Raw genomic sequence first — 15,745 nt, 5'->3', positions numbered from 1 at the left:
TTTTCCGTGCAAACCCTGTGTAGTTTGGTGAGGCTCTGCCTGTTGCTTCTTGCTCGTATCTCCTGAGTTGTTGGAATCCTTGTTAGTACATCCTTACCTTGCCTGTAGTGTGACTTGCACTCCCTCTGCTTCCTCGAGCAGTTTCAGGTTTTCGGATCTTTGCTGAGGGGATCCACCTGGGGTTTGTGCTCAAGCAGGGTGAGAAATGAGAATCTAGTTTCATGGTGTAGTAGGTACCCAGAATTCCAAGCAGCATTTGTTGAAGATGCTGTCTTTTTCCACTGCGTATTTTTGTCTTGTATCTAAAAAATGGGGTGGACATGGTTGTGTGGTCTTGTATCCAGGTTCTCTACTTTGCCCTTCTCTTCTGTTTTGTGCCGGCACCATCTGCTTTTATTCTGATGGCTCTGCAGCCTAAGTTGTGATCAGGTGTGGTGACATCCCCATGATGTCCCTTCTGCTTACAATTGATTCCTTATCTGGGCTCTCTTGTGTTTTCTTAGAATTTTCAAGATTTTTTTCCTATTTCCATGAAGAATGTCACTGACAACGTGAAGGGAATTGCATGGAATCTGCTGATTGTTTTTTGGGAGTAGCAACTTTCGGGATTTTGACTTCTCCCATCCATGAGCGTGAGAGGTCTTTCAGTTTTCTTCAGTTTCTTTGTTCAGTGTTTTATAGCCTTTAGTATACAGGTCTTTCACTTCCTTAGTTAAGTTTATTTCATTGTAATTTTTAATCTTCTTTCTTTGAGGCTGTTGTGAATGGAATCCATTACCTGATTGATACCCAAAGTTTTAGATTTAAGATCAGGGTCTTTGTTCCATTTGGAGTTAGTTTTTGTCTAGGGTGGGGGGTGGGGATTCTAGTTTCATTTCTCTCTACGTGGATGTCCAGGTTTCCCGCCACCACTCATTGGAAAGGCTGTCATTTCCAGTTCATGTTTATCACCTTTGAGTCACCCGTCCTTTGTAGAAACTTACATTTTAATTGTTATCATGGTAAATGTCCATGATGCTTGCTCAGCGATCTCAGAGCTTTCGTCTGGCTGCCTTGCACAGGGGGCACTGTGTGCTCACTGCTGCCACCCCTCGTCCCCACCACAGACAGTGGAGGGCAGACTGGCACACTACATACAGCAGTACAGTTTATTAACACGCTCAGAGCAACAAGATTATCTTGAGTACCACGCATGCCTCTGGCCATGAGCCACCGGCTCTTTTCTCTTCATTGTGTCTCCTCAACCATTACTCAGAACATTAGACTTATGGATGCAATTCAGGGAGCAGATCCCTTCTGTTCCTCCGTGTACCTGTTCACCTTTGCCTCAGCATTGTTCCATGAGATGAAGAACCCCTGTACCTCATGGGGTGGCAGGAATGCCCTTCTTCCTGTGTCTCTGTGTAGCTGTCAGTATGGCTGCTCTAGGTTATCATTCAGGCAGGGAGCCCTGGTATGGGCTACAGATTTCTCATCTCTGACAGCTCCATGGAAAATACCCCATCCTTTTCCTGGTACCAGGAGACTAAGAGCGCTAGGACATTTCAAGCTCCTCCATTTGTGACTACCCTGCTGTTCAAACTGAGTGTCATAAGTGAACTCCTAGTCAGCAGGCATTGGGAGAAACAAGGTTAGTGGGAGGGATACACAGTTATTTATGGAGAATGATGAAGACCTGAGGCCAGTCAACCCACAGTCAGTCACCACTACTTCTGCCTTGAATACAAGCATGACATTTCCAGATTTCAGTAGTGTACACACACATGTGTAGCTGTGTGCAGTGTGTGTGTGTGTGTGTGTGTGTGTGTGTGTGTGTGTGTGTGGTGTGTGTAAGGCTAGAGATCAACATTGGCTGTTCTTTCTTGCCAATGTATCATCCACCCTTTGCCATTTGTTTGGTCAGTCTCTCTCTGGCTGGAGTGCATCACACAGGTTAGCCTAGCTGGCCAGCAAGTCCCAGGGGCTCTGTCTTTCCTTCCCAAGCTCTAGCATAACAAGCAAGCTCCAGGACACCTGGCTTTCCTTTGCAAGGTTTCTAGGGCCAGAAGCCAGGGTCTTGCTTGCAAAGCAAGCCCTTCATAGGCTGAGTTGTCTTTCAGCCCCTTCAGTAGTCTGAGTAGACGCCATCTCTGCTTTATAATGTCTAATGCCCACTAAGCAAGGCAAAAGCGGTTCACGAATCTTGACAGAACTTTGTCATTTGTTCACTTTTTATTAAAGTTTTCCTCTGATATGTGTCACCCTCACTCAGGTCAATGTCTACTGAGAACATTCTGGAATGCCTTTGTAGGGTGCTTGTTTTGAAGAAACATAAAACTTTACTTAAGAGCCACATGAAAACCACACATTTTGTAATTCCTCCGTTTACTCTGTATGCATTTTATGGCATGTGTAAGAAGCCGGGCAAAAGTAGAAATTATGCAGTTTTGATTTCAGGAGACGCTGACGTGGTTACGTACGGTGGCCTTAGAACTCCTTATATGGTTCTGCCTTGAACGGTACTGAGAGCACCGCAGCTCCAGCTTCTTCTTATGTCACCACACACTTAGTGAGCTATGGAAAGCACACTGCCTGCAGAATGGCCTTAATTGCTTTGTGCCTGCAACTCCTGGCCACCCTCCTCACCACTGGCAACCCTCCAAGTCTGCCTGTTACTCACAAGTATTTCTTTCCTATGAGAAATGGATCAAAATTCCACTAACATATGCTCCTGACTGCTGGGAGAGCTTTAGTGGCGCGCGATTAGCATAATGGCTTTGGTTTGAGAAATTTAATTGGGCATGCTCACATCCGTGTTGGGTATATGAGTAACAAGCTGTGTCTTGAAGCTCTTTATGCGACTCTCAATTTGCTTTTAAAACTGAAACTAAAGAATCGAAAATGCACATGCTTCCTCGTTTCCTAATGCTCTGGAACAGCCAGACTGGAGCGATGCATCTTTGTGTGGAATTGCAGGCAAGTGCCTGCATCCACTGTAATTTCACTGATGCTGGACCAAGGGTCAGACGCCCAAATGCTTTGTAGCCCAGTATCCCCACAGTAACTAACTACTAAATTAATTTTTAGCAAGTATTATACCTTCTAAATTATATTTCTTCTCACTACAGTGCTTCCTGTAAAGCGGTGTATAGATGCACAGCTAACTACCCATTTTCTAGGAAAAGCCTTATGTCATTTTCATTTTGTATATGCATATGTGTGTTGTGTGAAAGTGTGTGTGCACATGTGTGCATGTGTGGGTATGTTTGTGTGTGAACAGGTATGTGTGTGTGCCTGCCCATGTGTGTACATGTCAGACAACTTTGGGTGTTGGGCCTCTGAAGTGAGCCACTCTTGGCTGGGACTTTGTGCAAAGTCAAGGCTGGCTAACCAGGTAATCACAGGGAGCCGGCTGTCTCCATCTCCCCACACCCAGAGTTACATTTGCCCACCACCATGCCCAGGTTTTTCACGTAGGCCCTGGATTGATGTCAGGTCTTTCTGCTTATGAAAAGAATGCCAGCAACCCAGCCATCTCCACAATCTTACAGGCGTTTCCTCCAGCGGTGTGGTTTAAGATGGGTCTGGCTCTCTAGCCTGGCTTGATCCACTTTCTGAGCAGCGACTTGCCTGGGCCTCCCAAATGTGGGAATCGTGGTTCGGAACAGCCACACCTGGCTTTTTTATTTCTAAAATGGGAAAAGTTATCTCGGGGCTGGAACGAGCAGTTAGGCTATTCTTACAGACAACCTGGATTTCGTTCTCAGCAACCGCATGGCAGCTTTAAACTGGTTTGAAGTCCTGTCCCAGGGGATCTAACACCCTCTTCTGACCTCCTTGCATGCACAAGATGCCCGTACATACATACGGGTAGCACTCATACACTTAAAAATAAAAGCAAACTAAATAAGTCTTAAGAAACAAGATGCCTAAATATGTAGATTTACTCTTTGGTGTCTTGTGAGGCTTCGACAACTTCAGGTCCTGTAGCAGGTTTCAGATCTCGAAAGTGTGGGGTTCACAAGGCAGAATATACTTTTCAGGTCCCCTTGGCTTTCCTCACAGCTCACACACAGCCCCTGCCAGGCTCTTGCGTGGCGGGATGAGAAGTCTTTCCTCCAGCATCTGATTCCTCCCGTCAGAATTCCAGTGCCTTGGTTCTAGTCCGTCATCTAACTGAGACACAAACTCTTATCACCGCAGACAGTGGAATTAGGTCGGTTCTACACGATAAATAAATAAATACCTGAAAGTATTGCTCATAGGCTGAACATGACCCTGTGCGCCTCCACAGTCCAAACACCACGGGCCTGACATTTGGGCATTTAAATGTAAGCTGTTCCTCGTTAAGACCTCCTCATAACTAAAATGTGAGTCACTCACCAACTGGGATGGATGTTGACTCTGCAGCACGGCGAACCGTTCAGAACACAGGGAAGGCTTCACCCAGGCTCACGGCAACAGAATTCCCAGTGATCACCCCATATAGGGAGAGGACCGAAGAACAAAATCAAATCAGCCAGGCAGACCTGGGCACCAGCCTGCACAGCTGCATCATTTTTCGTTTTAAGAAACGAAAGTACGCAGAGCCCAAAGCCACACGTTAGCAGTGTAAACGGGATGGACTTCTGTTATACTCTGACCAGATTTGTCTCTATGTTAAACTGGAGTCAGACGTGGGTTCTACTGATGAAGCTATCTGGTTAGTTCATCTATAATCAAAAACCAAAACACAACTAAAGAGGAATGGCAGAATTCTGGCTGATAATTAGCACCTAGGGGGTGGGAGTGGGGTTTTCCAGCAAATGTAGACTTTCATATAAATTTAATAAATAAAGATTTGCTCCCAGGGGACTCCCAGAGCATAATCAATGAGCCAATCACTTCGAACAAAATAAATCACATAGGATCTCGTTCTAGTTAGACTACATATGAACACATTTAAATCTAAATTCAATTATCTACCCAGAGCAATGGTTCTAACGAGTCACCCTGCTGTCTGCGGAATAAACCCGGCTCTCTAGCTTTCTGGTTAGATAGTCAGCTCCATTGTCCCAGCAGTCCTGGGCTTTCTGCACAGCTGAGCACAGACATTTTTGTAAAATCCGCATGACATCTCAGGTCAGGCAGGAAAGGTGGTGTTTTCCTCTGCAGGGCCAAAGGAAGTGACCCATCAGACATGAGGACTGGACAGATCCTGGGGTGGGTTTCAAGTGGGCCTGAAGACGAAAGATGGGTGGGAACTTGATATGGAAGAGGAGGTGGGGCCTCCTAATAGAAGAGGGGGTGGGGCCTCCTAATAGAAGAGGGGGTGGGGCCTCCTAATAGAAGAGGGGGTGGGACCTCCACACAGAAGAGGGGTGGGGCCTCCACACAGAAGAGGGGTGGGGCCTCCACACAGAAGAGGGGGTGGAGCCTCCACACAGAAGAGGGGGTGGGTCCTCTACATAGAAGAGGGAGTGAGACCTTCATATAGAAGAGGGGGTGGGGCCTCTACACAGAAGAGGGAGTGGGACCTTCATATAGAAGAGGGGGTGGGGCCTCCACACAGAAGAGGGGATGGGGAGGACCTCCATATAAAACAGGGAGTGCGGTCATCATACAGAAGAGGGAGTGGGAGATTTCCAGCACCTACTTAACCCCAATGAAATAAAAACTGTTTTCAGAGTCAGATTAGAATTTTTTCCTCAGAGCGCACCCCGTCTACATGTCTACGACCTAGGTACCGTTTGGCGAAGTGTCATGGGCCATGCTTACTGGAGGAGTCCTGTGTTACTTAGCTTGGCAGTCTCTGCCGTGGTGCTGGTCCGCTCGGATTCCACACGCTCTCGCAAATGGACCCCTTCTGCACTAGTCACCGCGATGTGACTGTTTTAGTCATTCTTACGAGCACGGTGTCAGTACATTGTCACAGTGTATTTAATGGCATCGAGAAGATACTTGATGGCCAGAACGATGCCGACAAGCTAGGAATGCAGCAGGACTGGGGCTATTCTAGCCATCACCATAGAGAAGACAGCTTTGATCTGTATATATCCCTTGGGCTCCAGCAAGAAGTCGCTGTTGCAGAAAGATACAAATGGGTTCGCTTTAACCACGCATCTTTGAAAGAAGGATGCTGTTAGGGATGACTGGGCTGTAAATATGAACAAGACAGATTTGTCCTCTCCAAATCTCAGAATCTAGAAGTCACTATTTGGAGTGTTACTAACGGTTTGGGGAACTGGAGAGTCCTAGTGACAGGCTAAGTGTCTCTACTCTAACAGTCTAAAATACTTCAAAACACGGTGCTTGGAGCATGGAAATGTTGCCACAAATGGAAAATTCCTCACTTGCCTCTGGGAAGCAGTCAAGACACAGGCGAACTGAAAATATGTCATAAAGTGTATGTGTAGAGGGTACATATGAAACGAAGTGAGTGTGGCATTTAGACTTGAGTTTCTTGCTCCAAATATGTCAATTTTGCCTTACAGATATCCCCAAATCTAGAAGCAGCTGCCGACTAGGAAAGCATTGACCCCAAGCCTTTAGAATAAGCCTTGCTCAGTCTCTATCAACTTTAGGAGTGTGTGGTTATGAGTTAAGAGATATAACCTTATATTATTGAGATATATTTGAGCAAAAACTATTCATTAAAAGTTGTACCTTTAGGGCTGTTGAGTCAGCTCGGAGGTTAAGGGCATATACTCCTCTTTTAGAAGGGCCTGAGTTCAGCTACCAGCACCCATGCTGAGTGACTCACAACTGCCTGTAACTCCATCCCTAGCTCTGCAGGTACTGTATGTATGTGTGCACGCACATGAGTATGCACACACACGCACACACACACACACAATTAAAAAACTTTAAAAATGTACTTTTATATAATCTTGATGTAATCCCTCAATATCTATAGAGCTGGTAAATGTAAACTCTAGCTTTTATTTTTGATGCAATGCTTTTCATAATTTACACAATCCAAGTGTCTACTAATAAATGTGGGATTTAATTAACGTGTCAGTTCCACAAAGATAAATTGGCAGGGATGCTTTATCTTTTGCTTGCCACTCAGTAACTGCTTTTACTGCCCTGACAGAGTGTGGCTTGCTATTTTATAGTTTGTGTACTTGCTAACCCACCAACCATTTAGCTGTTAGCAATTTCTGAAGTGTTTAGAAGGAGATCAACATTTCGGAAGAAAGCATACGCTTCTGATTTTTTAAAACCAATCAATTATACGTGTATCTATACTACAACTTCATTCAAAATGCCCACCTTGCAATTTCTTCTGAGTGAGTAATTGAACTTGATGCAACCCAAAGAAAATCTGTCTGAATATCTTCCCACAAGTCTCAGATGAAATATCCTAAAGATGGAAAAACTGTGGATAAAATCCTCTCCTCTCCTTACTTCTCCGCTCCTCCCCTCTCCTCCTCTCTCCTCCTCTCTGCTCCTCTCTCCTCCTCTTCTCTCCTCTCCTCTCCTCTTCTTTCCTGCTCTCCTCCCTCCTTCTCTCTTCTTTCTCTTTTTCTCTCTCTTTTGCTTTCTTAACAAATTATCTCTTCATGTATCTCTTCATACCTTAACTTCCCCAAACATAGTTTCACAAAGGACGTGCTTTGTGTGACAGGTTTCTGCCTTAACACCAAGGGCGGAGGCTAGTGGCCTTGGGCACACCATTGAGCCAGCTCAGCATTTCAGGCTTTGCACTTGGTTGAGGAAAATTCAATGGACCCTGGCTTTGTGGCCTCTCCTTGTTTTCCTTAGATAAACCACTTGACGTTTCAATGCCTTGGCTCACACCCTCTGTAAAATAAAGGAAGTGAACACGATGCTCCTCCAGATTTCTTAAATATTCGTACATTTTGTAGATGAATGGCTTTCTGAGCTTTCAGTGTTCTACACATCCTAGAAGCACAAAATATGCCCCCAACACACACAGTGAGAACATTTTGCAAAAAAAAAAAAAAAAAAAACTTTGAAACAGGCTTCATGATGTTTTAAGTGCATAAATTAGCTAACGGGCTTGTGTATTTTAGTAGTTGTAGCAAATGAGTACATATGCCACACATTGTTTTAGGCTCTCTGTGTGTGTGTGTGTGTGTGTGTGTGTGCATGTGTGCACCTGCATGCGTGCATGCGCTCTTGGGTACATGCATGCACAGCCTTCACGGGAGTCAGGTATGAGGTTGTGAAGGCCCCAGGCTTAGTAATGACCCAGAACTACAGTGCCTGTCAATGCAAGTTGTGCAGAACAGTGTGTTACTATGAAAACCTGCGTGTATCCAACAAATGCAATGAGTGTTATTTGAAAAATAGATCCACACTATAAATACATTTTCACACATGCACAAATTTTATTCTCTTCTGGAATCTGGACCGCTTTGCCTGTGATATGCTCACTCACTCCAACATGTATCATCCAGCATCTGGGATTCTGTCGAGTGCTGGGTCTGTGTCAGCCATGAACATCACAGGAGAAAATAGGGCACGGCACTGTTTGAACCATCATATAAAAGACAGAAATTAAACATTGAAGGTTTTGCAAATATACCCAAAAGCACAATTAACACTTTAATTTTAAAATTTTGAAGACCTCTTTCTTTATGACTCTGATCTTTTTTTTTTTTAAAAGACGAAACAATAATTATAAGTGGTTTATCAGGATTCCAGAAAGAAGAGGGTGCGTGTTGAAAGTACTTTCTGTATTTCCCCTTCAAAGACAAACGGAGAGCCCCTGTGGATCTGTTGCTTGCTGGCAGCTAATTGTGCACTAGTTGTTCCGGGGTCTGAGGAGATGTGTCAGTGGGTACAGGACCTGGTGTGCCAGTGTGAGGACACAAGTCCTAGTCTCCAGAAGTAAAGTGGAACACTGTAGCACGTCTGTCATCCTGGATTCCCCACAGCTAGATGGGAAGTGGAGATGGGGGACCCCCAGGAGAGCTAGCAAGCCTGGAGTCTGCAGCAAGAGACCCTGTCTCAAACATGGTCAGGATCAACACCTGAAAATTTCAGCTACCAGAGAATGTTTATGGACATGGTGTGTGTGTGTGTGTGTGTGTGTGTGTGTGTGTTTCGGAGCTTTCCTACATAGACATGATTCTGAGATGAGGGATGAAAGCCAAGAGAAACGAAGTGTTCAGGTTCAGTCGGGTGAGGGGCAGTCTCATTTGTTTGTAAACCCATGGCATTTGAAAGCCTTCAGATGCCTGGTTGCCTCTAAAGCTGTCATGGAGTGCTGCTCAGAGGGAGGGTGTAGAGAGCCCTCTCTAGTGGACAGAGAAGATGCAGCTTACTGCCGGCCTCTCTTGCCTTTGCCCTGGTGAGGTTGAACTGCTTCCTGGTGAGCAAATCTCTTCCACTAAAGGTGGAGAGAGACTCATAGCAATTATTAAGTATTAAATTAAATATATTTCTGCCTTATCAATTATTCACCCACTCATTTGTCTAATTTGTCTGGATTTTCCCCAACATTTTGGGTCAGAAAGTGACCTTGTGCCACCTTTTGCTCTCTTCCCCTCTCTTGTGTCTCTTGAGAAAAAACCGTACTGTCGGCTTGATCCTTGTCTTCTCAGCCCTCATTTTAGTCACTGGATCTGATAAGGGTCTTCGCAGGATAGCTATGAACAATGGCTTCTCACAGAATCCCGACTTTGAGAAGTGCGTTCTTGCTGGTTGGATGGATGAGTTTTCCTCCCTGACATAGTTTGTGACCTTCTCCAAGGCAGCCTTCACTGCCCTCACAGCTGTCTGCCCCCTTCTCAGAGCCTGTGAGTCTCACACCCCCAACTCAGCTAAGGAACGCAGGGTCTGAAGTTGCTGTTCAGGCTTTGTAGATCCTTACTTCAGAAAACGTTTCTTAGGCAGGGAAACTTATTCAGACTAAGACGTTTCAAAGAGGAAGTTCATCCTTGTGATCTATGGAACGTGGCTTTTGAAGGGGAGGTTGGTCACTGCAAATAGGAGTCAAGATGGTCCAGTGTGTAGCTTGTGTGTCCCCAGAATAGAGGGTTGCCATTACATGGAGAAATCTCGAGTGTTTCTTTAAACAATGGGCGAATATCCTTCCTTGCCACAGATTGCGACTGTGCAATCATTTCTGGCAAAAGCTGTTTTGAGCACCTCACCAATGTCAACTGGCACCAAGGTTGCAAGATAGATGGTCCCTAGTTTCGGAAGACCTTAGGAGGGTGTCAGTGACAATGCTCAGGGTACATTTTCCAGTCTGGATTTCATCGGGACCATTTAAAGTCATTTACCATCAACAAGTTAGATGCTATTTGATTGTCCTTATTTGTTCCGATGAATATTTTATACCCTTATTTCAAGGAGTCTTGCTTTTTGGGTGTTTTTGATTCCTTTTGGGAAGGATAGTTGCGTGGACTCCTAGTCTGCATTTGGGGTAAAGCCCTCATGTCTTGTTTTATTTCCTTTTTCTTTGTAGGTAGAAATAACACTTCAAGATATCAATGACAACCCTCCAGTGTTTCCAACAGACACTCTGGATCTCACCGTGGAGGAGAACATCGGAGATGGCTCTAAGATTATGCAGCTGACAGCCATGGATGCTGATGAGGTAGCTCATGTCTTTAGAATCTGTAATTACAGTGACTTACGGGAACTCAAGTGCATGCTGGGAGCTCTAGTGTGCAAAGATAAGGGTTACGAATTCTGTGTTCTTTCCCAGAGAGCTTCTGTTGTTCTAACTATGATGTAGGAATGGGATGTGCTTAGTTGGGAAACTATGTTTGACACACACGAAGACCCACGTTCAATCTCATAAAAGAGCTGTTTCAATGGTGCTAGCTCTAAACTCAGCACTGGAGAAGCTGAGACAAGAGCACCTTTGGGGCAGGCTATCCAGCCCGTCTAGACTATTTCGTGGGTCACAGGTCTCAATGAGAGACTTTGGGATTGCAGAGATGGCCCTGCAGTCAAGAGCACTGGCTAATCTTGTAGGAGACGTGGATTCAGTTCCCAGAACTCACCTTGGGCAGCTCACAGCTACCTGTAACCCAACTTGAGGGACCCTAACATACTCATTTGATCAGCATGGACACTGCAGTCACACATACACACACACAACACACCAGAGAGAATGAGTGTGTGTGTGTGTGTGTGTGTGTGTGTGTGAGAGAGAGAGAGAGAGAGAGAGAGAGAGAGAGAGAGAGAATTAAAAATTTAAAGTTAGGCACCCCCCCCCCGAGAAACACTGACACACACTCTTTTCTAATCGGCAATTGACAGCTCAGTTGTTTTTCCTTAGCATTTTAGATTTCTTGTCCAAATCACTTTTTAAAAAAATAAAGACTTTGAAATTGGGTCTTTATATCTTTTTGCTTTCAAAGCACCAAGGATCTATTTTTATTTTATTTGTGATTGGAAAACACAAATAATTTAAAACTAACAATATTTAAAGTGACCTTAAAAACTTCCTTTTTTAAACCCTGTCTCGAAAAAACCAAAAAAAAACCTTCCTTTTTTATTATATATTTTGCATTTATTTATGCATACATAAATTAAAAATTTGTAATATCTATTTGTCATGTAGTAAAACTAATAGTTTTTCAATTTATTGTAATAAACAAATTTTATACCTACTGGCAAATGTTAATTTTTTTAAACTTATTTTTATTGTGTTGCATTGGTGTTTTGTCTGCATGTCTGTGTGAGGGTGCCACATTTTTTGGAACTGGAATATAGACAGTTGTGAGCTGCCATGTGGGTGCTGGGAGTTGAACCTGTGTCCTCTGGAAGAGCAGTCAGTGCTCTTAGCCCCTGAACTATCTCTCTAGTCCTGGCAAATGTTAAATTAGACACAATATAGATTATCATCCTCTATATTTTCTGTGCAGTCACACAATAGTCATGCTGCAAATGGCCTGGGAGGTTATATAATTAATTTAGCTTTTACTACATAAAAACCCCTTGCTTGTTTTCTCCTTTCTTCAGAGCTAAAGGTTCAATTAACTGCTCTGATATTGAGTGGAAAGCCTTCCCAAACACCACACATCTTTCCATCATTCTTCAGCCCCACCCAGAACAGGCTTTCCTCCCTCAACCCTAGGAATTTTTTTAAAAACTGTGATTAAATAGCTTATAGATTTTTCTTTAACATTGTCAATAAGTAAGTAGAACAAGACTGCATTTGATGGTGCACAGCTTTAACCTGGAGGCAGAGGCAGGTAAATCTTTCTGGGTTGGAGGTCAGCCTGGTCTACCTAGAGAATCCAGGATTATGCAGTGAGACCGTGTTTCAAAAATAAAGAAAAAGGTAAATGAACAAGTAAATAACGTATTAGGTAGTTCTAACAATCAATTTAGAAATATAATAGCCTAGTCATGATTAATTTCACAAGATTTAGTAAAAGGGAAAAGAACAAAACAAAATTTTAGAAAGCTGCAGTTTTCATCTAGAAGACATTTGATGTTTCTGTTAGTGTCTGCTATTTCATTCTGCACAGAGAAAGGTTAATACTGATTCCTGGGTCAGTGGTCCCTGACAGCTGAACCCCTGTACTCTTGATTCTATGCAACATCTGACATTAGTTAGCAAATCTTTCCCTTTCTTAAAGCTCGTCACTGATACAATATATTCAGTTGTATCATTTATGAAATTTCATGAACTCCAATTTGAGTATAATATCAATATGAATATCAAGTAGTTGATGTAGGATAATCAGTCCTGATTGACTGTAATTGCAATTGGGGAAGAGAAATAAAAGCTCATTTGTTTGAAATGTTTTGTTCCAGCCACCTCAGAAAAATTAAGCAAGAGCTATGCTAATTTTAATAAATATTTTAGCGGTACGAAGGCTGACTCTGTGGGATATTATGATTGATGTGGGATTGCTCTACCTAAATTATAGTGGATTACGAATAAATTGTATGTGGAAGTTTGTTTGCTTTCATCAGCATCCGACTCTCCTGAGAACCGCCCCCCTGGGACTATGAGAACCATTGCTAACTGCTGTTTTGAGATGATCATACTGACACTTCCCCTTCTAGAGCACAGCCTGAGTCCCATGCTGTACGTATGGCATTCTCCGCTTGTGCCCTCGCTGTGCCTGAGACTGCAGACTGTCTGTGGTTCACTCTCAACTCCTTCACGCTCCTCTTGAAAGTGTACTCACAGAGACATTTGAAGACAAGTGGGAGATTCCTTATGTCTTTAGGTTTTTACGCCCAAATTTGTTTTCATGTACCTTGCTTTCTCTCTATCGAGAGGTTGTTTTAGATTTAGTATTTTAAGTAAGCGTGCAGATGTGGTCATGGAGACCGTTCACTTTACATAGACGTATAAAGATGTAGAAGGAAGCAACTTGTTCAGAGTCAGGCAGGGTGGAGGTGCAAGTGGTAAAGCAGGAATATAGAGGGGGGCACTTGTCAGCTGGTCAAGGCAGGAGAGGGAAAACCTTGCGGGAGAAGCCTGGGGTGCCACAGACTCTAAGGGCTGTGTGTGGGGTTGTTGAAATGCTTGGTGTCAGAGAGATTAAATTAGCAGGTCTACCAGGAATCTGAAGCATCCATTAGTACTATTATTTGTTCTTAAAAGATGAAGCCCTTTGGGATCCTTTCTTCCTTTAACACCCTTTTCTTTATAAGGGGAGTTTCCCACAGTACTTGAGTATTTCAGCTCCCTCTTGGTTAGAATGGAAACAGCTCCATAGATAGAATGCTTCCTGTCGTCTGAAGTCCTGGCTGCCCTTTTCTCTCTTCATCTGCTCTGTGGCAACAGTGATGGAATGCAAGGTGGCTCTTTCACTCTGTGGCGACACAAGAAGTTGCTCTACTACTGTCTGAGAAGAATTGGGCATCCTTAAGACACTGAGCGTGTAGATGTTACTGGAAATTTCTATCAGCTTATTGTCTTATAATCCATACACTTTTCTTTAGTTAGTATATCTGTTATATATTGTGGAATATTTATGTATAACATATATAATATGTTATATCACACATTATTCTATGTGTAATATGTTATCATATACTATAACACACATATCTCATATATCATATTACATATAGTGTATAATATCATATGATATCACATATAGTATATAATATATAACATAGAATACTATACTCTATTATATAAAGTATAATACAATGCATATCATATATTATATACTGCATATAATATATAGCACATGTCATATATCATATACCACACACTATATATTATATAATCCATATTATATATAGTATAAAATACTATGTACAGTATGGAGATATTCATGTCTTAGAGAACCCATAGGACACCGAGTAAATCAATCAGTGTAAGAAGGCCACATTCTCCAGCTACCGGTTCTGTGTGCTAAGGACAGCTCAGGACATTCTAAAGTTGGTTTTTGAAAACAACGCCTCAGGTTGGAAAAATTAATTGTACACTATTGTCATTTACTCCGGGATCCTCCTGTTGGCCCTGCTTCTGGCCGCTCAGTGCTTTGACAGTGTGTCTCCACTTGACAGGACTGGGATGTTAAACAAACAGACTTTGTAGAGCTCCCACCAGCAGACAGTTCAGTTGTTGATGCAGAACTAGCACCAGCCGGTTTTGAAGGATGGCGGTATGGACGTGGTCTTCACTTCCCTCAGGGAGACGGGTGTACCATTGTTTACTAGCCTGAGTCATTTTGCAGATCAGGCTTTTCTAAATATGGAATTTCAAAACGCTCCCGTTTCTTCCAGTTCTCTTAGCGTCCTAGTCTGTGTCATCTGGATGGTTCAGATGGAGGGTAGCTGTTATCCTGTGGCTGTGGCTCCACTAGTGAGGCAGAATTCCTTGTGAAATGGGACAGTCCAGAATGTGCCTCCATGTGGGTACAGGACTGGAACCTGGGTTCTCTGCAAGAGCAGTCAGCGCTCTTAACTGATGAGCCTTCTCTCCAGTCCTCTGTGTTCTTTTCTGTTTCTATAAGAAAATTATCTTGAGGGTTTTGAAAGAGATTGTGTCCACCATAAATTATTGTGGACTGTCTGAATCTGGTAGCAATATTGGGCGTTCCATGCACAACCTCAAATGAGTTTTGGTCTTTATTTTATTGACGATTTCGACTTTTCAGGGCACAAGTCCTCCCCTTCTTGGTTAGGTTCATCTTCCCCACCTTCTAAAACTGTATGTACACTGTGACATGCAAATCCATGTCATGTGTTACACACAAAGTCTTTCTTTGCCAAAGTCATGCTCACTGAGAACAGTGAGAAACAAATGCTCTTGAGTCCAGCAGTTCACGTGCCTGGTCTTTTCCCCCAGGGTGCAAATGCTCTGGTCACGTATGCGCTCATCAGTGGAGCTGACGACAGCTTCCGGATTGACCCAGAGTCTGGAGATCTCATAGCCACCAAGAGGCTGGACCGAGAGCACAGGTCCAAGTATTCATTGCTGGTTCGAGCTGATGACGGCCTTCAGTCCTCCGACATGAGGATCAATATCACCATCAGCGATGTGAATGACCACACCCCCAAGTTCTCCAGGCCGGTGTACTCTTTTGACATCCTGGAAGATACAACCCCTGGTAGGTGACATGCTCTGAGAGGCGTTTTGCAGGAACCACCTTTAACAGTACGGATAAACTCCTCTGGTTGCTTTAAGTAGTGGGTAGTGTTTAGTACATGTTTACCTCCGGTTACCAAATATATGCATCCCATTTTGTGATCTTTTGCCTAACATCTTTTGTGTAAGTCCCAAGAAAATTCCCAATAAGTTAGAGCAAATGAGGCGAGGTCAGTGTGTGATTAATAACAGCAGACATTTCTGTTTCTGAATGTCCTTTGCCCAGCTCAT

The 15,745-nt window shown here is 43.5% G+C and overlaps 1 protein-coding gene across 1 annotated transcript in view; it reads left to right on the top strand.

Moving 5' to 3' along the window:
* Nucleotides 1-15,745, top strand: part of Fat4 (FAT atypical cadherin 4) — a 132,181-nt gene that overhangs the window by 46,835 nt on the left and 69,601 nt on the right. Inside the window, exons 2-3 of the mRNA XM_038348047.1 lie at nt 10,403-10,534; nt 15,215-15,476. Of these exons, the coding sequence (XP_038203975.1) occupies nt 10,403-10,534; nt 15,215-15,476 (394 nt within the window). The remainder of the gene's footprint in view (nt 1-10,402; nt 10,535-15,214; nt 15,477-15,745) is intronic.

This window comes from Arvicola amphibius, chromosome 11 (genome assembly GCF_903992535.2).
Source record: "Arvicola amphibius chromosome 11, mArvAmp1.2, whole genome shotgun sequence".
NCBI classification, from domain to species: Eukaryota; Metazoa; Chordata; class Mammalia; order Rodentia; family Cricetidae; genus Arvicola; species Arvicola amphibius.
The sequence above is the reverse complement of the archived record's forward strand: the minus strand, read 5'-3'. Positions and strand labels throughout refer to the sequence as shown.